Consider the following 22,000-nt stretch of genomic DNA (forward strand, 5'->3'; position numbering starts at 1 on the left):
AGGAGCAATGAATTACCAAATACATGTATACAAATATAAAGTATCCTTCTACTGGCGTGCAAGCACGACCGACATGACCCTTTCCCACAAAACCGTGCAGAGGACATGGCCGTTGCTCTCCGTGCAATTCTCTCCACTTTTTCGAGTGCTAAAAAATCACGTAAGCCCACCACAACTATCAACAAAATGAAACCTTATCAAATGCTTGCATTAATTATTGTATGTACCACGACTACTTCAGCAGAGGTAGCTTCTTTCAAGCTTGAAAGGACCCGCAACCTTCAGCGTCACTGGAGCCCTCCTAATGAAAAAGATGTTGAAAGCAATATGATTTCCTGTAAGAATACCGCTTGAAGTAAATCTCTGTTGACGACCATGCTTCCTACTCATACCCTATTGCTTTTCTCAAGTGGTTCCGACGCTATTTCCTACGGTATCCCCGACATCTAGTCCAACAATTGTCATTCCTGGTATTACAGATCCCGAGGATGGTGGAAATGAAACAAATGATGCCGGGCCAAACAGCGGCGGTATTGGAGCAGGAACGGTATCCGCAATCGCAGTTGGTGGAGCCATTCTGGTGATAGGAGCAGCATATCTTTCGCGGAGATCCGCTGTGGCTGCCAGTGCATCGCAAGCTGCTGACGGAGGATCCGCAGTTTAGATCCATGTTTCATGAGCATATAAAATTACTATGTTTTCCTAAGATCAACTGTTTAGTATGCAGTGTACTTCTTCACAGTTAAACAGGAATGGAAAAAGCACTTTTTATTCCCGCAGTAGGGAGTTAAAAACTTTGGTAACACACAGTACTATAATATGAACGCCATTCTAGTTACTTCGACGAATATGAATAGATCGAGGGCACTCGTAGTGTTTATGAAACCCGCTCTGCAAAGGAATGATCTTTTTTTCACGTCTACACATGTTCGAATCGCTTCACAAAATTCGAATCAACTGTAGTTACCGATCCTGTAGACGGAAAGGGAGCTGTCAACGCCGAGTATTCGCCTGAAGAAGCCCTGGCTCTCTGAGGGGAGCTTTTACCAGCTTCTGGACCTTCATCGGTTTCGTCGGCTACCGTATCGTGTCCCAATGTCGTTTCGGGTCCAATGGTCGATGCTGGATCGGAATCATCAATGTCTTTTGACTTCTTACGGCGGTACATGATCGCCCCAAGGACAATAAAAAGTGTTCCAGCTCCGGCGATCATGAGACCAATCAGCAAACCATTGCTACTACTACTGCTGTCTTGGGGGGCGTCCCTGTCACCTTCATTGACTGGAGGCGAGACGCCAGATCCCGAGCCTTCAAGATCAACATACGAGACTCGAACAATTCCAGGGTGGGCGTCGTCAAAAGCTCCGGTGGACATCCCCACTTGGATGGTCCTTTGAACGAGGGCACTCTCTTCTTGCAGACGTCTAGTGGATTCATCAATAAACAAGGATATTTGACCGCGGATCACGACACAGCTATTACCGGGGTCGCTTTGGCCAGCGCATACAACATCTTCCAAAGGCGTATCGTCGGGGCGGACACTGATCCCCATAAGTCGGAGTCGGCGATGCACACCTTGTAGCTTGCGCTGGCGAGTTCCTTGAGCACAATCCGATGGAAACAACGTTGGCAAAAGATAGTCATTGAAGGAATTTTCCAGAGGAGGAAGAGCGTCGGTCACCAATGTCTCGGATGTCAAGGTCGCGTCCGTTTCCAGTTCGTACCCGAAAGTAACGGTCACCTGATTTCCCTCCATCGAACCAAAAAATCCTTCGTCCGTTTGGCAAGAACCGGGTCCAGAGCCATCCGGCGGCGATGACATTTCGGAATTCGAGCCATCACTGTCTGGAGATGCGTCGCCATTTCCGGAGGTAGCCGTAGGAGAAGGAACTCCGCCACCGGAACTAGGCGGTGAAGCAGACGGGGATAGTACTCCAGAATCGGAGGGGTTGAGCGTTGTGACAATGCTCATTACATCCTCTGAACGTAAGGATGACAAACAGCGATATAAGATTGGACCGTGCATCACGGAATCGCCCACTCTCCAATGGTCAACAATTTAGCGAACGCACCTGTTCTACGGCCATCGTGGGCCTCCAGCAAGAGCCGAGCAAAGTCCTCGTTACCAGGCGCTTCCCCAGCTTCGTGCGGTACGACAACATAGTTGCAACCTGAGGATTCTCCGCAGGCTTTACGATGCCGTCCACTGGCTGCTGCTTCTCCACAAAATAGGAGGACGAGAGCGATGGAAAATTTCATGTTACCTAATGCAAGCGTTGGACTTGTTTCAATCGATTGTGTAAGCTGAAGAGGAATTTGCAATGCCGCTCACAGCTAGGACATGAGAAGCTTGTGGGTCTTGAAAATTGATGTTTGTTTTGAGAGAGCGAGACGAGCACTAAGTCGAGAATGAGAGACAAGAATATTTAGTAGACAGACGGAAAATAGGTCAAATCAAAAACCTGGATGGGATAGCTAGATTTATGTGGAGAAACGGATCGGATTTCATGTGAATCATGGAGTAGAGATTTGGCGCCCGAGAAATACTAGAAAATAGCCAATCACAGCTACCTATTAGCTTTCAGCGGCAAATTCAAACCACTGAAAGGCGCCGGCCCAACATCTTCGTCGCAGAACAAGAACCAGGATTGCGCAAGTAATACTGTACAACGGACAGTTAGAGCTCTTATTTGCTAGACTGGCTGGAACACATAGCCTTGCACCACTCTATCCAGGTAAAGGAACCGCCGCAGCCGCGCGTACTCGGTAAAGAAAGGAACCGCCACAATGCCAGACCACAAAATGGCCAGCAATCCAACAATCAAAGCAGAAGCGTAATTATCTCCAACGTTTAACTTCTTCTTCGCACGTTCCAGCGTCAATTTCGCGGCGGGTGCCATGGCCACGGCGGAGAACAGCTTGGGCAGCTTAAGAATGCTCGATAGTATATACAGAGATCCAAACACACGTCCAAATTTACGTAAACAAATGACCATGACTGAAGAGTTTGAAAACGGATCAGCGGGAGCCACTCTCCGCCATTGCCACAGAATGCCTGCTGTGTAAAACACAAAATTGAAGTAGGCATAGGCCAGGAAGCCAGCTCGCCCTTGTGCTTTCAACATGGCGTATTGTCTGTCGGCGGTTCTTTTTAGCTTTTTCGCTATTTGAGAGAAGGAGATCTTTTGCATTGGAATACTGCGGGGGAAGAACAGCAAATCTTCTTTGGTAACTTTCTTCGAAGGATTCGCAGTAGCAGAAAGTTGTGTGGCCATGAAGCTAAGAAATTCGTCACGGCTCTTCAGCCTCCTTTTAGGTGCTGTTGCAACGCTCGCATGTGAGACGGCTCTTCTGGCGGCCTCAACCAACGCCTTTTGTTGCCGCCACCCAAAAAGCGTTTTGGGACTATTCGTCAGGTCAGTCGCATACTTTCGTTTCGGCCTCAATGCCAACCCCTTAGGGAACGATACCGCGTCCCAGCCATTTTGTGCAAATATGGATATACTTTCCACCCACGACGTTGAAGCATCCGCTAATGACTCTGCTACGAGTTCCAGGGTAATTTCTTTAGGGATTCGGTGAAGAGCGGCCATGGAGAGCACTTCAGCGATCGACTCATCTACTTCTTCACCGGATGAAGAGACATCGAAGAAGGCAGAACCGACTCGCAGAGGAACATCAGTGCACCTGTACTCTTCCTCGATTGCCGAGATGAGCTGATCGAAAGTGATCGGTCTCCGAATAGTTCCGTAAATATAGTTTTCGGTTGCTTTTCGAACCAGAGATTTGGTGAGTGGAGGTAAGCTAGAGCCGTTGTCCGGCAAATACCCCAGAAGTTGGGAATCATCATCTGTTGATTGGGATTCATCCTGATAGGAAAACTCTCCCGAAGAGCTGGACAATTGCGAGGGGGGCATAGAAAGAAATGTCATGCGCAGAGGCAGTCCCCCCTGTCGCTGAGATCGTGTCACCGAAGTAGTCCGGAAGATTCTTTGGTTTTGAAAGGCCTCCACTGGTCTGTTTACGGATGAACTACTACCGACCATCAGAAGCCCCCCGACCATAGTTACAATCAAGGCCGTCATCGTTCTTTTTGTGCGGGGGACAATGTTTCGCCTTCCCAATCTGTCTCAAAGTACTAGTCTACGGTGCTATACTAGCTACAGTTCTGACAGGGGAACAAAGCAACTTATTGGTGGCTCTGAGCAGATTCTTCTCGAAAGAAGGAGGCACATCGACGATCGTGCTGTCAATCGACGTCCCGCGACGACGATCCGACGAATCAAAGGAATTGCTATGATTTGATGGCCGATGACGGCGATGACTCACAGACACATTACCCTCTCCTCATCCCTCCTGTATTTGACATAACGAAGGATCTGTCCTACGACGAGCTACATCCGATCGCGAAGGGGAGATTTTCTCCAGGTTCGAGAAAGACCGACGCAGTTGCGTTTGTCTGGCGTCGGTTTTCGAGTGATCCTGCCAAAGTGGCGGGAAAACTACAGAAGCCTTTCCCTCATCAACAGGCCGGTTAAAATTCGGTGTTTTGGGCCCAAACACTGCAAATAACCGCAAATAAGATTTCGGAAGCACCGCAAATAAGCTACTTGCGATATTTGCGGTGCACGTGGAATTTGTACTATTTCTACGTAAAATCACGATCACAGTCAATTTTGACGTATCAATTGAAAAACTCTTCTAGCTCTCATTTCTGATTTGAGTAACCTTAACCCTGTGAAAACTAAAAAAATACGTAGCAAAGCAAGGAAGATTTAGGGTTGTTCTAGGGTTTCGCAAATATCCGCGTTTAATTTTGAAAAAACACCGCAAATAACGGTAAACATCGAATTTATACCGGCCTGCTCATCCACATCCGTGAACCCTGTAGAAAAGCAGTTAATACAGGGTTAGATATATCCAATATTGAAAAGGCAAGATTTTATTTACATTCCTTTCGTATAGGATTCCATATCAAATCACAGTTACTGTTAGTCTTTGTAACAATCTACAAACACGCGTGGACGAGAATTTGAATGGTGTTATTTTCATTCGCCTCGACTCCAAATCGTTTCCAAAAATTGCCACTCGGACGCCCCATTAGCAAAGTCTCCCATGCACCTTCCCTCTCTTGTTATGACGGGATCTTCCGTGATTGTCGGCTTGAACGGAGCTCTACAAAAACGCTTCGTGCTGCCTCGTTCCACAGAACTCATTCCTGGGAACGTCCTTCGTGCCGCGGAAGTTCAAAGTGGTGTCGGTGGCAAAGGGCAAGATGTCGCCATCACGCTGAGTTGTTTGCAATACGATGCCAATTTACAGGTGGCACAATTTATCGGTATGGGAGCTGAGGGAGATACGGTGCACAAAATGCTTTCGGATTTGTTGGGCAACGACGCCATGAAGCTAACGGTGCGACAAGATAGTGGCATGCGAACCTGCACCAGCATTGTGGCGTCGGGTACAACAACTGAGTTGGTGGAACCTAGCGGAATGATTCAGGTGGATGAAATGAATGAGCTTATGAAGAAATTAGAAAATTTGGAGGCATCTGCGCTCTGTATAATGGGAAGCATGCCTCCTGGTTGCGATGAAGACACATACGCCAAAATTTACGAAAAGGTCGCTACCCCCTCCACCCTATGTTTGATTGATTCCATGAATGGGTTAGAGCCATTGCTTCAGCGGATAGCCGCTACACCTAACCACGGTCCTACAATTTTAAAATTGAATGCCTCCGAACTCTGCAAATTGGCAAACGTGAAGAAGTCGAATAACGAAGCAGGAGGAGTTCTACCGGACGAGCTCGTGCGAGCGGTTTTAAATTTTCTAGAAATCGCTCACCCTGCTGCAGCTCGAGCTCTTTCTGCAATTGCCATTACAGATGGCGCTCACCCGGGATATATGGCCGTTATGCCGGTGGCCGAAGAAGCCGAATTCCGTTTATTCGAACTCCCCGTTACCAATCTTATGGACAAGTCGCCACGGAATCTTAGCTTGACACTATATCCAATTGGTGCCGGCGATGCGGTAGCGGCAGGCACATTAGCGGCGTGGAAGTCGCTGACTGCTGAGAAGGACGCACCTCCCTGTGTTCACACCGACGTTCACTATGCGCTCGCTGGCAACGAAAGCCCAACCAGTCGTGTCATGCTTGCTGCATTTGCATTTGGATTAGCATGTGGATCGGCATCTTGCCTACAAGAGCAAAATTCGGTGCTGAAGATTGACGACGCCTTGTTGCTGTACAACAAAGAAGGACGACCTTCCTTTGTATCAAGTAACCCGATTTTGACTAGCTCCAAGGCAAGGACTTGAAAAGTGGTGTTGACTTACACTACGATAATGCAAATTGGTGCGATCAGTTTTCTGACTGTTGCCATTCACAAGCTGCTACTGTATGCACTGCCGGGTATCCTCCTGCCGCAAACCCTTTGTTAGCGGCAGAAAACTCTGTGTTTGTCAACGGCAATAACGAGAACCTAACATTACCAAATTTTTCACGTTCGCCGAAATGAAAGTTCCAAAAAAGTTCTGTACCTGAACCCTATTCCCTTTTTCTTAAATTTGGCGATCTAGTTAGTTGCGAGGTGAACATTTCGGCGAAAAAAAAACCCAGACTAAACAAATGAGGGGAAACCCTCGTGTTCTCGTTTTTGTGTCCGTCTCGGGGTAGGAGAGTTCCAGTCCGCGTTGGTCTGTTGCGCGTCGATATTACCAGTGCCAAGTCTGAAAGTGCGCGAACGCTTGGTATAGGTATTCCGATGCCATTGAACTCGAAGTTCTCCGATTGAAAAGCATCTCAGGGAAACAGTGATAGCTCTTGTCGACAGAAAAATTCCGTAAAGTCCCGTTAATCGCGATGGCCGAAGAAATACAGAAGCAATATGGTTGTTCTTATACACAGGATCACCAACACGATGAAGATGTGCGTCACAACGAAGATTTACCCTTCGCGATCACTGAACATCAACCTTTGCACCTCGATTGCAGTAGCGAATTTTTACCTCATATCCCATCTGTAGTGCAGAAGCGACACGGCGAAGTGTCCCAAGAGTCTTCCGAAAGGGTCACTCCGCACTTAGCTACCTCAATTACCAGCGTGCGCACCGATGACCAAAGCCTCGCGACATCATCCGCTGAGTACCATCAACATTCTTTGATACAACCTGACTTTAACTTAGTAGAGGACGCGGCATCAATGATTGATCCAAACGCATCTTTGCAGCTTGGCGCCTCACAGCAAAGAAAAGCATATGTTCAACAACACCAGTCTAACGACCGGCATGAAATGGATGGTCAGTCTCCAACTTTATCCAGCCTCTGGGATCACGCAGATGATCGAATTCCGATCCACAATAGGGCTAATTTACGGCTCCAGGCTTTTCCGGAAGACGACACAACTGTGGCCAGTACAAAGGGTAATAGTATGATTTGCTCTTTTCCTGACCTACACAACCCAAACCTGACGCCTCACCTGACGACGCGCACGCGACAAAATCATTGGATACCCATACGCAATCCGTTTATTTTCGGGGCCGCCGGAAGTTTAGTTCCCACGGCGAGAGTTCTCTCGGAAGAACGACGTCTGGCCTCGTTGGCTGGAGCGACAGCTTCTGTGACTGGAGATAAGTCCTTTGTGGTGCATATTGACTTTGCAGTGCCTTCTGGTTTTCGCGAAGTGCTAGACGTAATCGGGAATCCCGATATGCTACAGTTGTGGTGTGATCCAATACGTGATCTTATTATTACAAGTAGTAGTGAAGGGGCAAAGAATGCTTTGTACCGTGAAGGGGGTGGTCCGAGTTCGAGGAATCGCGCATACGAGGGTGAATGGATTGACGCCACCGCCACGCAGCTGGTCGCACCTGCCAATACGAGTGTAGTTTTTCGAGCCGGCCGGATTCTTTCAGCGATGATGGGGTTCCCTGTATATGGCACAATCACTATGTTTGTTGAACGTCAGCGTGGACAAGTGAGCCTAACGATTGGACCATTCCCAGGCAATACCGAAGTCTGTCACAAAATAAAAGTGACTGAAACGGGACCACAAAAGATTCGCATTGCTGATGAGGTCCAACTGGGTCGAAAAGAGCATGGTGACTGCATTGGTCGCGCGTTCGACTGGATGCAAACGTTCTTCTTGCCTTCGACTGACGACTACATTGATCAAGTTTTGAGTAGCATGGCTCGCTTAAGATTTTTGATCGAAAATGGGGAGGCGACGGCACCCGCGGCTGTTGATCATAGTTTGATATCACCGTTACTTTCTCCATCGGCTTGAGTGTCGGAGTAGTTTACAGCATCTGTTATGTTCTAACTGTGAGTGGTGCAACCTCCTGTAAAGCACTTATTTTGCAAAAAAATGATCGTTTTGTAGGACAATCAGTGTGACAATACCATCATCAAAAAATTTCCAACAATACCTCTTTTGGTCTCTTTACTCTAGAAGATCGCTGTCATTCTCTCAACATACGCTTGTGTACCCTCGGAGCCATATTGCAGTATGGTACAGTGCCTATAAAATATAGGAAATGTTGACGGGCGTTGGAACGAGCGAGGCACAGACGAAAGACAAACTTGTTTTTTGAATATTATAGAGAGGACATTAGGTGAGACTTCAATAGCAGGTCACAGAGGCAATGTAACGGCTCTATGATTCAAAAACCAACTTCCAGTACTCGGTTGTCAGGCACACAACGTCAATCTAGCAGATCTCCACAATGACAAACCATCGAATGCTTGACTGTGAATGTAACTTGCAGTAACTGTTTCGTGGGAGTGTTTATTCCATCACCTCTTTATTTTTTTCCCTGTGTCAGAATTATGTCCAGAGTTTCAGCAGATGCTGTCATCGGTAAGATACTCATTCATGGCCAACTTTGAAAAGAACTCGAGCTTACAATAAAGTGCTTCTTCTAGGCATGATGGATGGGGCGTACTTTGTCGGTCGCAAAGAGTTATTGGATTTCTTTAACGATTTGCTGGATTTGAATCTCAGCAAAATTGAGCAAACGGCTTCGGGAGCTATCGCCTGTCAAATTGCTGACCTCATATTCCCTAAAACTATCCCCATGTCTAAAGTAAACTGGGAAGCCAGATCAGACTACGAATTCGTGCAGAATTACAAGCTGTTGCAAGCTGCCTTTACAAAACACGAAGTGCAGAGACATGTTGATGTCAACAAATTGATCCGTGCCAAGTACCAGGACAATCTTGAATTTTGCCAGTGGCTCAAAGCTTTTTATGATCAGTCGGGCGTTGTCCGAAAAGACTACGATCCATTCGCGGTGCGAGCTAGGGGTAAAGGTGGACAACAGTACAATGCCCAGATGGGGTCAAAGTCTTCAACCCGTTCGCATCCTATCATGGCATCCACAAAACCAGCGATTGCGCGAGTTTCAGAAGCAGCAGGCGAAAACATGGCAAGTGCTCGGAATACACGTCCACTCCGTGAACGTGCTGCTGGGAATTCCAAATCCGAAGATAAAGATAAAGCAGCAAAACGAGCGGCCTCTGATGCGGCCTTGATCAGAGTCAATGATGAGCTTTCTTTGAAAACGTTGGAACTTGAGCAGGCTGTGATTGATATCGAGAAAGAGAGGGACTTTTATTTCAGAAAATTGAGAGATGTCGAGATAATGTTCCAGGTCTACCAGGAAAAAGTTGACGACGGTGATCAGAACAATTTGGTTGACGATGTTTTTAAGATTCTCTATGCTACAGCCGAAGATAACCTGACCGTCAATGACCAAGGCGATGTTGTGGAAGCTGTAGAGAACGAGCCGGCAGATGAGGCCTAAACGTATATGATTATGCTGTTGATTATGTTGCTTTATAGTTTACTACGCTGCTGTTCGTCCAGTCTTTCCAAAAGAGATGCCACGTTCGCTTCCGTTAGCACCAAGTCCTCTCGAACGTCAGCCACAATAGAATCCTTCTCGGCTGCATCATGTGATGTTTCATAGCCCGGAATTATCTGCAGACCACGCACATCATCTCGATTCTTGCACTGAAATACTGCGGTGGCGTGCTGTTGCTCAAGTAGCAGGAATGCTTCGACACGGTCTCGGATCCAAGATTCGGGGACAGTCGTGCTGAATGGAAATTCGTTGAGTAGCAATGCCCGTTGATATTTCCAAAGGGAAGATACGTCCGTTTCCCAGGGAAATTCTCCCCATCTTGGGACATCTCCAATACTCTTATCCAGTGAACTTTTTCGCGAACCTGCCATGACTTCACCAGCCATACTCACAACGGTTTCCACAACAGGTGCACCATCTGAGGTTGCATCGAAAAGAAATGACACAAGTCCAGATAATATGAATCGGTGAATACATTCGGTGTAGGCTTTAATCCCAGAGAGTCGACTTTTCTCATTCAATTTGCTATCACCTATTCCTGAAATAGACTTCTCTGACTGGTTCGAGCTCTGCGCATCGAGACCATATCGCAGCATAGATCGAGCCGAAAGGCATAAGTCGATAAGTTCTGGTCGAATGATTTTCCAACCAGTGTAATAACTATGTCGTTTGGCTTTCCGTCGGATGGAAAACTTTTTTTCGGATCTCATAATAGCATAAGGTGAGCTTTTCAATACCCATCCTGGAATTATATTGTTTGGTCCACCATACGGATTGGAGGCGATCAAGGAGAAAGGCATGCATACTCGCTGAGGACCAAGCGTGGTACCAGCGGCAATTATCGAGTAGGGAGCAAACGACAAATCAACAGGGAATGTGATAACAGTCGAAAGGCCCCAGAATACTCCTTCACCGGCAACCGTTTCTTGATCAGGGATACGGCCCGTATGATTCGAGCCAACGTTTGCACCATAGCCTACGTTGCCCCGTCCCAGTGGCCATAGCACGGAAATTAACAAAGACTGATGATGTGCGTTCGTGTTGGGGCCTAGAACAGAGGCGTGAACTTCCCCAGCAGATACATGCACATCTGGGCCCATAACGCTACTCGCAACTATAGCTTTTGGCCCAGCAACCACCTGTTCCATCAAGAAGGTGGAGGTAACAATCGAATGATCTGTGACCGTGCAGTCCCACTGTAGAATGCAATCGCTCACGGCGGAAGCGTTGCAAATGGATGCTCCACTAAACAAAACTGCATTACTGACATTTGTAGCTGCATCCAGCCGGGCTGCAGGATACAGATATATACCATCGATAGTCGGCGTTTCTCGAACAATGCATTCCGAAGACACAACGTTAAATCGAAAGCCGATCTTATCTGGCGAGTCGCTGACAGTGTCGCGTAGGTCAGCGCTGGGATGCTTCAATTGATGCCCAACTTCTATCATTGTGGCTTCGCATAGCAGCCGTATCTTCCTTCCCCCACCACTCTCCGGTCCGACAGTCACTGTCAAGTCTTGATAATTTCTGCTCGTTTTGCAAGAAATCGATCCGCATCGCAAAAGTATGGCTCCAGACCCCACAAAGGTATCACAAACCAGTCCATTGCCGTATACTCGAGCTCCGAGTGATAAGATGGAGTTAGAGACAAGAGCATTGTTATGAATACCCAAAGGAAGCTTAGCGTAGTCACTGGTAGTAGGTCGCAACGAAGGTCTATCGAGGATCAGAACCACCATTCCATCAAACGCGGTTTTGGATACTTCTCGACGAAGCCGTACCGATTGATCGACGCTGCGTTCATCCTTTGACAACACGAGGCGCGTTTGTGTCCAGTCACTGCAGTGACAGCCACAATGATGCTGCAAGGCGTCGACTTCCTCGCGATACAGGGAGCGGATGACCTGTCGATCGCTGACTTCGACCACGCGTCTCAAACTCTGCGCTGCACACTCCCGCAATCGATGAATACAAGCGATTTGTGCTTCTCGCTCGGCACGACATGCTTCGAACTCGTTTAAGGCATTCATCGCATGTCCCGCTCGCCGTCAGTCGCCACAGTATGAGTGATATTTTTAGGTAGGAGCGTGTTTCTGACTGTGATTGTGAATGGGACGACACGATCACGGTGTGTGTGAATAGGGAAAAACAAGAATTACATGGTAACAAGGAAAGGAGGGTAATTTCAGGAGGTAGGGTTTTGAATTTGGCGACGACACGCGGCTGACTGATACCGGAAACCGTATTTTGCACGATACAATTTAAATATTAAAAATGAAACGATTTCTGACCCCTTCGACTACAAAACCATCCTTCGGTACTGGTCGACGGCATTCCGCTCCGAGGACGATCCAACGACGATGAAGAGTCGCAGTCAATCGTTCTGTCCGCGAGAAAGCTTCTCGGATTGCGCCTGATAAGTGTTTTCATATTCCGCGTATAACAGGCTAGAATTGAACACTTCGAACTTCAGCGAGAGGCATTCGCACCATGGACACTGTTTTTGGGGTTCAATATGAAGGAGGAGGTATGTTATCTTGGTGTAGAAAAAATTGAAAGACTCTGCATGTTACAGGGTCTGGACTACGGGTTGCCGTGGACTGCGTCCTGTCCTAGTCTCCACACAGTCCTGACTTGTTTCCTTTTTATTTTAAGTCATTTTGGCTGCGGATCAATCGAACGCCCGGTCGATTCTGCTGTATCAGACAAACTTGGACAAGGTCAAAGAGCTGACATCACATTCGGCCATGGGCGTGAGCGGACCGAACTGCGACATGGTCAACTTTTGCGAGTAAGTAGCCACGCAACGAAAGAGGCGATTTCGATCCTCCCGAGAGAATCGCACTAATTCTGCCGTTTCTTTTCTTTGATGTATGTTAAGATTCGTTGCCAAGAATATCAAGTTGTATGAGCTTAGTAACGATATCAAACTGTCTACTCACGCCCAGGCCAACTTTGCGCGGGGTGAGTTAGCCACTGCTCTGCGCAAAGGACCATTTCAAGTTAACACTCTCTTGGGTGGCTTTGATAACAAGGTTGGCGCATCGCTCTACTACCTTGACTACATGGCCGCCTTGCAGAAAGTCAACTATGGGTCGCAGGGATACGCGAGCAATTTTTGTCTATCCATCATGGACAAGGAGTACAGAGATGATTTGAACGAAGCGGACGCGGTCAAGATCGTAGAGCAATGCATCCATGAGCTACACACACGATTTCTCATCTCGCAAAAGAATTTCATTATTAAAGTTGTGGACAAAGATGGTGTCCGGTTGTATAGCCAAGGAGCTGATCCGGCAGACAGCTAAAGTAAATAGACTTACAGTCAGAAACATTCATCGAAACAATACCGTGCTCTATCGTAATCCCAGGTTTGACGCGCCAGCTCAAAAGACTCTCTATGCTTTGTATATATATCTTTAGCTACGCAAATTGGCAAAGCTACTTTCTAACAAGGGCACTCTTGATTCATGAAAAGATACGATTCATCGCAAGATCATTGCCTCGGATCAATAGTATTTGCAACGGTGTCTTACAAGTCGTAAAGCAAAAAAGAGTTCCAATTCGGGCTAGTTTTTCTACCTCATTTAAAAGTCGATAGATGATATGCACGATGATCGTTGATGTTTGGGAAGAGGAGTGTTTAGGTTTCAAAATGCCTTCTCCATCTGGTTTTACAGCTAGGCAGCTTCCTCGTCATCCGTTTCGCCATCAATATTCACACAAATTGCACCAGCAGGAACATCTGTAGATTCGCTTCCTTGTGCCTCTACCATGCTCTCATACTTTGCGATCGTCATGTCCGGATCTTTTAACAATATGGGTTTGCGTTCCCCTCGTACGGCTGATGCATCCACGTACACGGTGTGCACATCAGGCATGGAAGGCACAACGTACTGTGTTTCCATGAGGACCGAATCAGTAATCGATCGCAATCCTCGGGCTCCCGTACCACGTCCAAGAGCAGTTTCCGCGATTTCATCGAGACCTTCCTTGGTGACGTGGAAATTTACATCATCCATCGCAAACAAACGGCGGTACTGTTTCATAATCGAATTCCTTGGGACGGTCAAAATGTCGATGAGATTTTTCTTGTCGAGTCCCTTGGTTGCAACAATCACCGGAAAGCGACCGACAAATTCAGGAATCATCCCGTACTCTACTAGATCTTTGGGGATGGCGCTGTCAAAGTAGCGTCCTTGAACCTTGGGATCGTCAATTGCCTTCTTCATTTGTGCACCGAACCCAATAGAGGCTGCGTCCATACGACGATTGATAATGCGTTCGAGGCCTGAAAATGCTCCTCCGCAGATAAAAAGAATATTGGTCGTATCGATCTGCAAAAAGTCGCCCCGGGGATTCTTGCGACCGGGTTCCTGTGGAAAGTGAAAAGGTCAAAGTGAGCATGGGACAATCGCCCCATTACAAGACCCGGGCATTCCAGCTACACTAACCTTTGGGACGTTGATAACATTGCCTTCTACAATCTTCAACAGCGCATGCTGAACTCCTTCTCCCGAAACGTCCCGACTGATGCTAACATTTCCCCCAGACTTGCGAATCTTGTCCGCCTCGTCGATGTAAACAATACCCCGCTGACATCGTTCTACATCTTGTCCGCTTTCAAGATATAATTTGAACAGGATACTTTCCACATCTTCACCGACGTAGCCAGCTTGTGTCAAACAAGTTGCATCGGCAATGACCAAAGGGACGTCAATCAAACGCGCCAGTGTCTTGACGAGCAAGGTCTTTCCGCTTCCGGAGGGTCCCAACAATAAAATATTGCTTTTGTCTATTTCGCAATCTTCCACATCCCGTCCAAACAGATTGTCCGAGATGCTATTCACATCGGGAGTTTCACGAAATGGTTGGCCGTAGGCACCAGTGGCTGGCCTTTCTTCCTTAATGTTGCCAAGTTGCCCCAAATTCATGTCGGCCAGAGTTGGTCCGTCGGGTGTCATAAATCCTTCTTCCGCTTCCCTCTTGCGCAAGTCAGCCGCTGCCTGTGCCTCGACAACAAAAATACGCTTGTAATGATTGTAGACCCCAACTGACAAGGCTACCTTCACGTTCTTTTGTCCAATTACGTATTCGTTGAGTCCTTTCATAATTTCACGCGGTGTGGGCATTCGTTTCACATCGTGCTCCTTTTCCGTCCCCGTACCTCCGCTGGTGGTTTCCGACTCGATTTCCTCGGTAACGTTACTATTGGAGCGTGCATACGCATGCGGTGGTTTGTCGGGGATATGTTGCATAATAACTTGCGGATCGCCATTGGCTTTGCGTTGCATATGAACCTGCCGTTCCAGAAGTTCTTCGTAACCAGCCTTGGTAGTGTCGTTGGCCAGCCCTGCCGTAGTCGGAGCCACATTGGGAGAAATGACGAACCAACCGGAACAAGCTGCGCAATAAAACGTATTTTCGTCAAAGTCTCCGTGTCGAAAGGTTACGTAGGTACCACATTTGGGGCAGCGATGCCGACCTCCTCCACCACTGCCGGGTCCACCCCCTCCACCGGATACCTTGCGCGCGGTCGAGACGGGACTTGCAATGCTACCGGGAAGCGGATACGGGGAAGTGCTGTTGCTTCCGTCTCCATTACCGGTAGATCCAACAGGGTCGTTGAGTTTTGATGAGATTTGAGCTCCCGATCGGAACAAGCCGTGCTTAATGTCACGGACGGTAACCGAGGTGTCACCAACGACTTGTTGGTACGACTCCTGGATTTCTCGGTCATCGTCATCGTCAGTGTAATCGTAGGCGACAGCTACCATAGGTTCAGGAATACCTTCATTTCGAATATGTATTGAGCAATTGCTTTCACGGGATGAAGAAAGGCCGTATTCATAGTCGGCTTGGGAAGAGGCAAAGAATTTACGCGAACGAATCAATCCAGCGGAGCTACTGGATATCCACGTTCGACGAAAGAGCACAGTCGCTTTCGTGCTAGCCACGCCCATCGCGACTAACCTTTGTGATGGAGCACGGATCATAATAGTGTTTGGTACTGTCGAAGTAGGGCTGCAACTTGTGTGTGAGTGTGTTACAGTGTGTACGACGCTCCGAAGAGCGAGTTCTCGGTCACAGAACACGAGATGTATCCGGAGGATGCGATGTTCTGTTTCGCTGGGTTTCGACTCGCAGCGTCGTTGTCAGGAGACACGCAAAAGTGTGTCGCGTTTGACCTATTATCAGTCTGTGATTGGGTAAATCTCTCTCGGCCTGTCTCGATTCCTTCGCGAACGAACTACGGCCTTTCGCTGAATAGAGAATGACTCGGGCGCGGAAATAGAGTCTGGACAGACAAGCCGATAGACCAACAAGGATATCTTGACACGGAATGACGCAAGCCTTCAAAAGAAAAAGAATCCGGATAGCGAACCAATCAAAATTTACAGTTCTTACAGACGCAGACAAACGAACAGCTTCCGATGCGTGGAATACCGTAATTCCCGGAGGAAGTCCGGAGACGGGTGCCGAAAACTCCCATCACACGTTGACAGAAAGGAATCCTGTTTGGCGGTCATCCTGAGTCCTGCCAACCGCCATCCACGAACGACAAGAACCAACACGACTGCAACGAGCCGAACCCCAATGGGACACACGTCCACAGCGCAGAAATCGCGCGCTCGGCTCCCGCGATAGAAATTCACCCGTTCCGTGATCGCTCGAATTTCTCTTACACTCGACCAAATCCAACACAATCATAAAATCGCCCTCGGGGGCGCTGGACAACGTCACACAGATGCCGTACTGGTCATCTCCCCGGGTGGGGGCCATCCCTCAAGGCACCTTCACCAAAACCAACAATGGAAATAAAAAGAAGGAGCTTCATCAGAGGAAGAAGGGCATTACCATGGAGGTAAGCATCGTCCGCGAGGCCTTTTCCCAGACAGATCGAGCGATTACGTGGGTGTTAGAGCGCGTGTAGATTTGTACGCAAAATCCATACCAGATCCTTTCTGCGAAGGCAGGGAGTTGCACGAACGTTGTTCCGTGGCTATGTTTTTAGCCTTTGCAGTCATTATATTATTTTTACTATGAGAGACCACATCGTTTGCAGAAAGATTTGGTGCGGAATGACACAACTATATTTAAGTCGATCTTTCCATTAGAACGGTCGAAGATGACCGTTTCTCCGGACCTTTCTTCCAGCCATTGATAGGACCGCTGCTTTCTCGATTGATTTTTGGATTTCACGATAACAGGGCACTAACAGCAAACCCCCCATTGGACGATTGCAGGATTTGAAGAAGCAAACAGCCCTCCGCCTGGCGCAAGAGCAACAGGAATCTCAAGGGTCATTTTCTTCTGAATCTCCCCCCGGATACGTTCCGAAAGTGGCATCGCGAAATCCTTTCGGAGTCGCAGATCCACGCCTTTTACCCGGACGAGACTCGAAGAGTTCCTTTCAAAGCCTTGCGCATTTACGTCACACTGGAAACTCAAATGGTGATTTTGCTTACAACAGGCATCGTCCGGAAGCTGCGGCAGGACCGCATCGTTTGCCTACGAATGGACTTCCCGCCGGCTCCAGCATATCCAAGGAAGATCTGAAGGCACCGAAAGAAAGGAAGGCCTCTGAAAAGTCCAAGCTACCTTCTCACGGTCTGACCGTTCAGGAGTTGAAAGAAATGACGAAAGCCCGTTTGCAGGCGGAAGCTTCGCAGAAGCACGAAGATTCTGAGGCTGATCATTGTTGTTTGTCGTCTCTGCCTGCCTCGTCCTCCACGTTTCCACTTATCTCGGATCGTCCGACAGGAACTCCTCAACCCTCCGCTACGCCGACTTCCCTATACGGTCACCGTCCATCAAGCGTGAACTCGCGTTCGTCATTTCCAGATCAGTTAAATCGAGAAGGATGGTCGTCCAACGAATCGCGAGTGGAAGCGTGGGAAAACGCGAGTGCCAGTACTTCGGCCTCGGACTACTGGGGTTCAGAGTATTCCGACAGCCTTCGAGTCTTTCATTCGCACAGTCCGGAGAGCCATGGCCAGTCGTCTCAACGTAACCGCACTTTTTCAAGTGGTACGAATGACTCTCCTCCGGCTTTGCTAGGGTCCGCATTTTATGATCCTCAGGCCCCTTTTTCGCAGAATCGACGTCGGGCGGCGACACTGTCTCCCCACACAGGCTTGAAGCACGTTCGTGAAGATCAACCAGACTTTCCGGGTCACGATGATTTGCCTGGGTTTCCATCGTTTAGCAATGTAAGCCGCCCTCATCACCAGTCTCTGGCTCAAGATAAGGAATTGCTGACCCAGCAATCGTACCGATACCCCCCGGGATTGATTGGAAGTGACGGAAACCGCGCTCGGACATCTTCTCTACCGGCAATTTCGCGTACGTCCGAAGACTTTGGTACCGAACCTTTCCTTTCCTCACGGTTTGGAAGGGTAGACGAGGATAATGCACAACTTTTTGATCAAGTCTTCCGAGATACGGCTACCGATCATGGCACGTCGTCGCTTGATTTAATTGGCGGTATAGAGATTCTTGGTATTTCGGGATCGAGAAATAGTGGTTTCGGTGCCGGAATGCAATTGGACAACCGTCTACGAGCTGCTACTTGGAGCGAGCCTAGCACGGATTTGTTTGGGCCAATTGGAAGTGGACGCGATACCTTATCGTCGATCCTCAATCTCTCGAGCGCGGACGAAAGGCCTTCATTCTTACCTCCCGACTTGTAGATCCTGCGCTACATTGGGGCCCCATGTTTCGGTTGGTCTTTTTGTTAAAATACTTGATGATTGAGTCTTTGATATAAATGTGGAGAAAAATTCCTTCGATTCGGGATTGTTGAGCTTGAAACGGCTCTCCTTATCTCGACATACGGAGTTGATGAATGGTTTTGGTCCAGTCCGACGAAATCGTTGTTATCGCTGGATTGTGTGTTGTTAGCGTTCACGTGTGTGGCAGATTTGGAGAGAGAGCTTGTACAATGTCCTTCCAGAAAAAGAAAAATATATATTAGTGATAAAGGTAGTGCGTGCGTTTACGTAAGAAAAGTTATTGTTCATACTTCTGACCGTATGGGTCTCTTTTTCACCACGAATTACAAGTTACAGAAATAAGACTGTTCACAGTTATGTAAAGGTTGCAATAGATAACAAAAACGCACCCTACTATCCTAACCTTGTGCGTAGGCTATGTTAACGGTTGTCACTGACTCTGAACGCTCTCTAGACTTTCTTGTTCCTGATCAGGAGTGCATTTTCTTGCTCTGTGCGCTTCTGCTCTTTCAACACACGGGTCTGCTCATCAAATTCTTCTTCTTTCTTCTCGTTCATTGAGTCGACGCGAAAAGCTGCATCGCCATACAGTTCCTTAAAAATAGCTACCCGAGCACCCCGTTTCCAATCGCTGTTGAGTAAGCCATAGATATTACTGTCTCGGCTTGATTCTTTCACAACCATGTGCTTGTACAAAACTCCTTCTAGGGTGAATCCTAACCGCATCGCCAGTTTGCGCTTATCACTATCTAGCGCATCGATGGAGATCTGCAGGCGGCGGTATCCGTATGCAAAGAGACGGTCCATGAGTAAAAAGCATGATTCAAGTAGTTCGCGACTTCCTTCTTGAGTTGGCTGCATGAGCGGAGGTTCCAGCTGAATTGTCAAGTTTTGTGGATCATCTTTGCTCAATAGAATACATCCCATCAACTTGTCAGTGATGTTGTTGACAATGGCAAAAGCTGCTTCATTCATGAGGTGCATGAAGATAAAAGAATTTCGCATAGCCTTCGCATCTTCAAACGGACCGTCCTCCAAGAAACCCCATATTTCCTCGGGATCGAAAGACTTGTTTTCGAGACCTGCATCACCAGAAGTGAGGTTGTAAAGGCCTTCCAAATGGCGGTCGACTTCTAGCGCCTCCAATCGGATGTAACGGCCTATAATATCATTTGGACGATATTTGAAAAGCTTCACATACTTATCATCGGTTGCCAGGTTCATGCAGCTGGTAGCTTCGTATAATCGGCCGTAAGAACGACGGTAGGAGACGCTTGTGTAAGGGCCGCATCCAGCAAATGCACGTGCGTAAGCTTCGAAGCGTGCTTCGGGACGTCCAGAGAGGACAGCACCTACGAACGAAAGGGATCAATTAGACGTTGCCGCGATCCTATCTCAAATTGAAACCTCCACAACGTACCGCCGGGTCGCTCCTGGCATTTTCGGTACGCGTCAACGTAGTTCTCCTCGTAGTGCGGTGGAAAATAGCGACGAATTTCTCTTTTCTTTTCCTCCGTGACAGATTCATTGGCAAGTTCCGAGAGGCCGTCTAATCGTTGTGGAGCCACATTCGATAGCATTTTGGTGAGCGAAGTGAGTTTTTCGGTCGTCGGTGGATCCGGGTAGTTGCGAACCATTCGCTCGCGGCCCTCCAACAAACGCTCCAAAAGTAGAGCGCGCTGGGCACGAGCGTCACGCGAAGAGAGCAAGGTCGCATCGCCCGTCTGAGCTTGTTCCTCCAGGCGCTTGAAAGTTCCTCCCAAAGTTAAAAGTGTAAGAACAGCAATGACGGTCAATAGAAAAACGAGGCAGCCGAAGGCGATTCCGTATCGTTGGGCCTGAGGCATATCGGCAAGACCGAATGCTTCGAGTAGATTGTCAAAGGATCCGAAGATGGCCGTAACCTCCTTGAAAGCCTTACGAAGCTTTTCGAAGTCATCGGATCCGTCATTCGTGTATCCCATAGTGGAAAGGCCGTGCTATTCCCAGACCAAATCTCAACAAGGCACTTTCAGTGAATAAAAGTCAAAGTGCTGCGACACTCTTACATTGGCGACCAAAAACAAGCGCGTTTGTCGACGGAAAACTTGCAGTAAACAGTAATGACATTAAAAATGGTGTGCATTGGTTTTACACCTACCACACCAACTGGAGATAGCAGGGAAGTTACCATATCTAGGCTTTTGTGCTACTAGAAGAGCCTATTCTCTCTCGTCTGCGACGGAAAATTTTCACAACGTACACATGTCTTTGTTCCTTGCTCTCTATTTTAACAATAGATTGCAATGAGCGAGGGACTAAGAATACTTGGAATCCGATTTATTCTCCCGAACGATCCAAAAAGGTACAGCTCTTCTATGCTTATTGATCACTAGGCAACAGTTGTACAATGCAAGTGAATCCAATCCCTGATGAATAGCTAAATACTGCGTTTGCGTTTACCGCGCCTTGGACATTCCTCCGCCGTACATTCCTGTCTCTGATCCGGCATTTTTGTATTTCGCTTTTCCGAAGCTTATGGGGATATACTTGTGTTTGTACATGTGCATAATTTGTCGCTTCATTGTCATGAAAAACAGGACAAAAAAATACAACAGCAGAATGGGCCAAAACACGGGAATATCAAAAACCGAAAAGAAGGTCATAAAAATACTAGTCAAAGTCCCTCTCGCGCAAGCCAACCAAAATTTGAACTCGGGCAACCGTCGTGTAAAGGGTCGGTACTCTTTCGCTTCTTGATCAGTGGATGGTAGTGAGGGGCCGTCATTCAACGGATCTTCCAGAGGGGAAAGGAACGCAATGAAGTTATTCAGTAAGAAAATTCCTAATCCGTATGCCACAATAAAGTATCCCTGAACAAAGTAGATCCGGAGAAAAAATAACAGAAGCAGAACGCCGAATCCAATCCATCTTGGAACAACGTGAATCGTGGATTTATCAAGCCAATACTGAATTGCCCGTTTGACTAAAGAGAATAATAAAAGAAAGTAGCACATGAGATAACGATACTTCCAAACGTCGTCGACACTGTTTAAAGAAGGCGCCATCTCTTTCACTGAGAATTTCGCAGTGCTCGAATTGAACCGTAGTTCTACAAACTCACTGTTGGCACTCGTTTGAGCAGCAGACTGAGCCCCGCCATTCGGTTCGTCCTCCGACTGCATCATGTTGTCTTGCAATTTGTCGATGAAACGAAAAAGTTCTGCAACACCAAGGACTCTAACGCGCTCTTTCTCTGCACTGGTCCAAAGATTTGAGCTACACGAATGTCCATGGCGCGATACGGCGACGATTCACTGCCCACTGGGATGACCCGAATCAAACAATCCGTATGTCTGCCCATCCTCCCTATATTTCCATTTCTAAGGATCGTATTTTACAGTTACAACATAGTCAATC

At 47.7% G+C, this 22,000-nt stretch overlaps 12 protein-coding genes across 12 annotated transcripts; 6 read left to right on the forward strand and 6 right to left on the reverse strand.

Annotated features, from left to right (window-relative positions):
- Positions 1–105: 105 nt before the first annotated feature.
- PHATRDRAFT_44820 (predicted protein) lies at positions 106–822 on the forward strand (the record flags this gene model as incomplete). The annotated part of the gene is made up of 2 exons (XM_002178716.1): positions 106–337; positions 411–822. 2 exons carry the CDS (start codon positions 106–108, stop codon positions 662–664), a joined length of 486 nt encoding a protein of 161 aa, XP_002178752.1. The 3' UTR covers positions 665–822.
- On the reverse strand, positions 794–2,285 carry PHATRDRAFT_44821 (predicted protein). The gene is made up of 2 exons (XM_002178944.1): positions 2,073–2,285; positions 794–1,980 (listed from the first exon to the last, which is right to left on the reverse strand). Exons 1-2 carry the CDS (start codon positions 2,257–2,259, stop codon positions 920–922), a joined length of 1,248 nt encoding a protein of 415 aa, XP_002178980.1. The 5' UTR covers positions 2,260–2,285; the 3' UTR covers positions 794–919.
- Positions 2,286–2,693: 408 nt separating this feature from the next.
- On the reverse strand, positions 2,694–4,085 carry PHATRDRAFT_34343 (predicted protein; the record flags this gene model as incomplete). Its single annotated transcript, XM_002178945.1, has 1 exon — positions 2,694–4,085. The coding sequence occupies one exon, from the start codon at positions 4,083–4,085 to the stop codon at positions 2,694–2,696; it is 1,392 nt and encodes a 463-aa protein (XP_002178981.1).
- Positions 4,086–5,115: 1,030 nt separating this feature from the next.
- PHATRDRAFT_44822 (predicted protein) lies at positions 5,116–6,318 on the forward strand (the record flags this gene model as incomplete). Its single annotated transcript, XM_002178717.1, has 1 exon — positions 5,116–6,318. The coding sequence occupies one exon, from the start codon at positions 5,116–5,118 to the stop codon at positions 6,316–6,318; it is 1,203 nt and encodes a 400-aa protein (XP_002178753.1).
- Positions 6,319–6,639: 321 nt separating this feature from the next.
- Positions 6,640–8,429, forward strand: PHATRDRAFT_44823 (predicted protein). Its single transcript, XM_002178718.1, has one exon. The coding sequence runs from the start codon at positions 6,863–6,865 to the stop codon at positions 8,282–8,284; it is 1,422 nt and encodes a 473-aa protein (XP_002178754.1). The 5' UTR covers positions 6,640–6,862; the 3' UTR covers positions 8,285–8,429.
- A 495-nt stretch (positions 8,430–8,924) lies between these two features.
- On the forward strand, positions 8,925–9,827 carry EB1 (predicted protein; the record flags this gene model as incomplete). Its single annotated transcript, XM_002178719.1, has 2 exons — positions 8,925–9,429; positions 9,538–9,827. The coding sequence occupies 2 exons, from the start codon at positions 8,925–8,927 to the stop codon at positions 9,801–9,803; spliced, it is 771 nt and encodes a 256-aa protein (XP_002178755.1). The 3' UTR covers positions 9,804–9,827.
- On the reverse strand, positions 9,812–11,896 carry PHATRDRAFT_44825 (predicted protein; the record flags this gene model as incomplete). The annotated part of the gene is made up of 1 exon (XM_002178946.1): positions 9,812–11,896. One exon carries the CDS (start codon positions 11,894–11,896, stop codon positions 9,836–9,838), a length of 2,061 nt encoding a protein of 686 aa, XP_002178982.1. The 3' UTR covers positions 9,812–9,835.
- A 383-nt stretch (positions 11,897–12,279) lies between these two features.
- Positions 12,280–13,211, forward strand: PHATRDRAFT_19341 (predicted protein). Its single transcript, XM_002178720.1, has 3 exons — positions 12,280–12,393; positions 12,522–12,657; positions 12,748–13,211. Exons 1-3 carry the CDS (start codon positions 12,357–12,359, stop codon positions 13,172–13,174), a joined length of 600 nt encoding a protein of 199 aa, XP_002178756.1. The 5' UTR covers positions 12,280–12,356; the 3' UTR covers positions 13,175–13,211.
- A 467-nt stretch (positions 13,212–13,678) lies between these two features.
- Positions 13,679–14,998, reverse strand: PHATRDRAFT_11217 (predicted protein; the record flags this gene model as incomplete). The annotated part of the gene is made up of 3 exons (XM_002178947.1): positions 13,679–14,242; positions 14,321–14,673; positions 14,896–14,998. Coding segments are annotated over 3 exons (1,020 nt in total), but the record flags the coding sequence as incomplete, so codon positions are not given.
- Positions 14,999–16,499: 1,501 nt separating this feature from the next.
- On the forward strand, positions 16,500–18,978 carry PHATRDRAFT_44828 (predicted protein). The gene is made up of 2 exons (XM_002178721.1): positions 16,500–16,731; positions 17,078–18,978. The coding sequence occupies exons 1-2, from the start codon at positions 16,615–16,617 to the stop codon at positions 18,557–18,559; spliced, it is 1,599 nt and encodes a 532-aa protein (XP_002178757.1). The 5' UTR covers positions 16,500–16,614; the 3' UTR covers positions 18,560–18,978.
- Positions 18,979–19,051: 73 nt separating this feature from the next.
- On the reverse strand, positions 19,052–20,616 carry PHATRDRAFT_44829 (predicted protein; the record flags this gene model as incomplete). Its single annotated transcript, XM_002178948.1, has 2 exons — positions 20,022–20,616; positions 19,052–19,953 (listed from the first exon to the last, which is right to left on the reverse strand). The coding sequence occupies exons 1-2, from the start codon at positions 20,563–20,565 to the stop codon at positions 19,052–19,054; spliced, it is 1,446 nt and encodes a 481-aa protein (XP_002178984.1). The 5' UTR covers positions 20,566–20,616.
- A 480-nt stretch (positions 20,617–21,096) lies between these two features.
- On the reverse strand, positions 21,097–21,597 carry PHATRDRAFT_11248 (predicted protein; the record flags this gene model as incomplete). The annotated part of the gene is made up of 1 exon (XM_002178949.1): positions 21,097–21,597. A coding segment is annotated over one exon (501 nt), but the record flags the coding sequence as incomplete, so codon positions are not given.
- Positions 21,598–22,000: the final 403 nt, after the last annotated feature.

The sequence above is a fragment of the Phaeodactylum tricornutum genome, chromosome 5, assembly GCF_000150955.2.
Source record: "Phaeodactylum tricornutum CCAP 1055/1 chromosome 5, whole genome shotgun sequence".
In the NCBI taxonomy this organism is placed as follows: Eukaryota; Bacillariophyta; class Bacillariophyceae; order Surirellales; family Neidiaceae; genus Phaeodactylum; species Phaeodactylum tricornutum.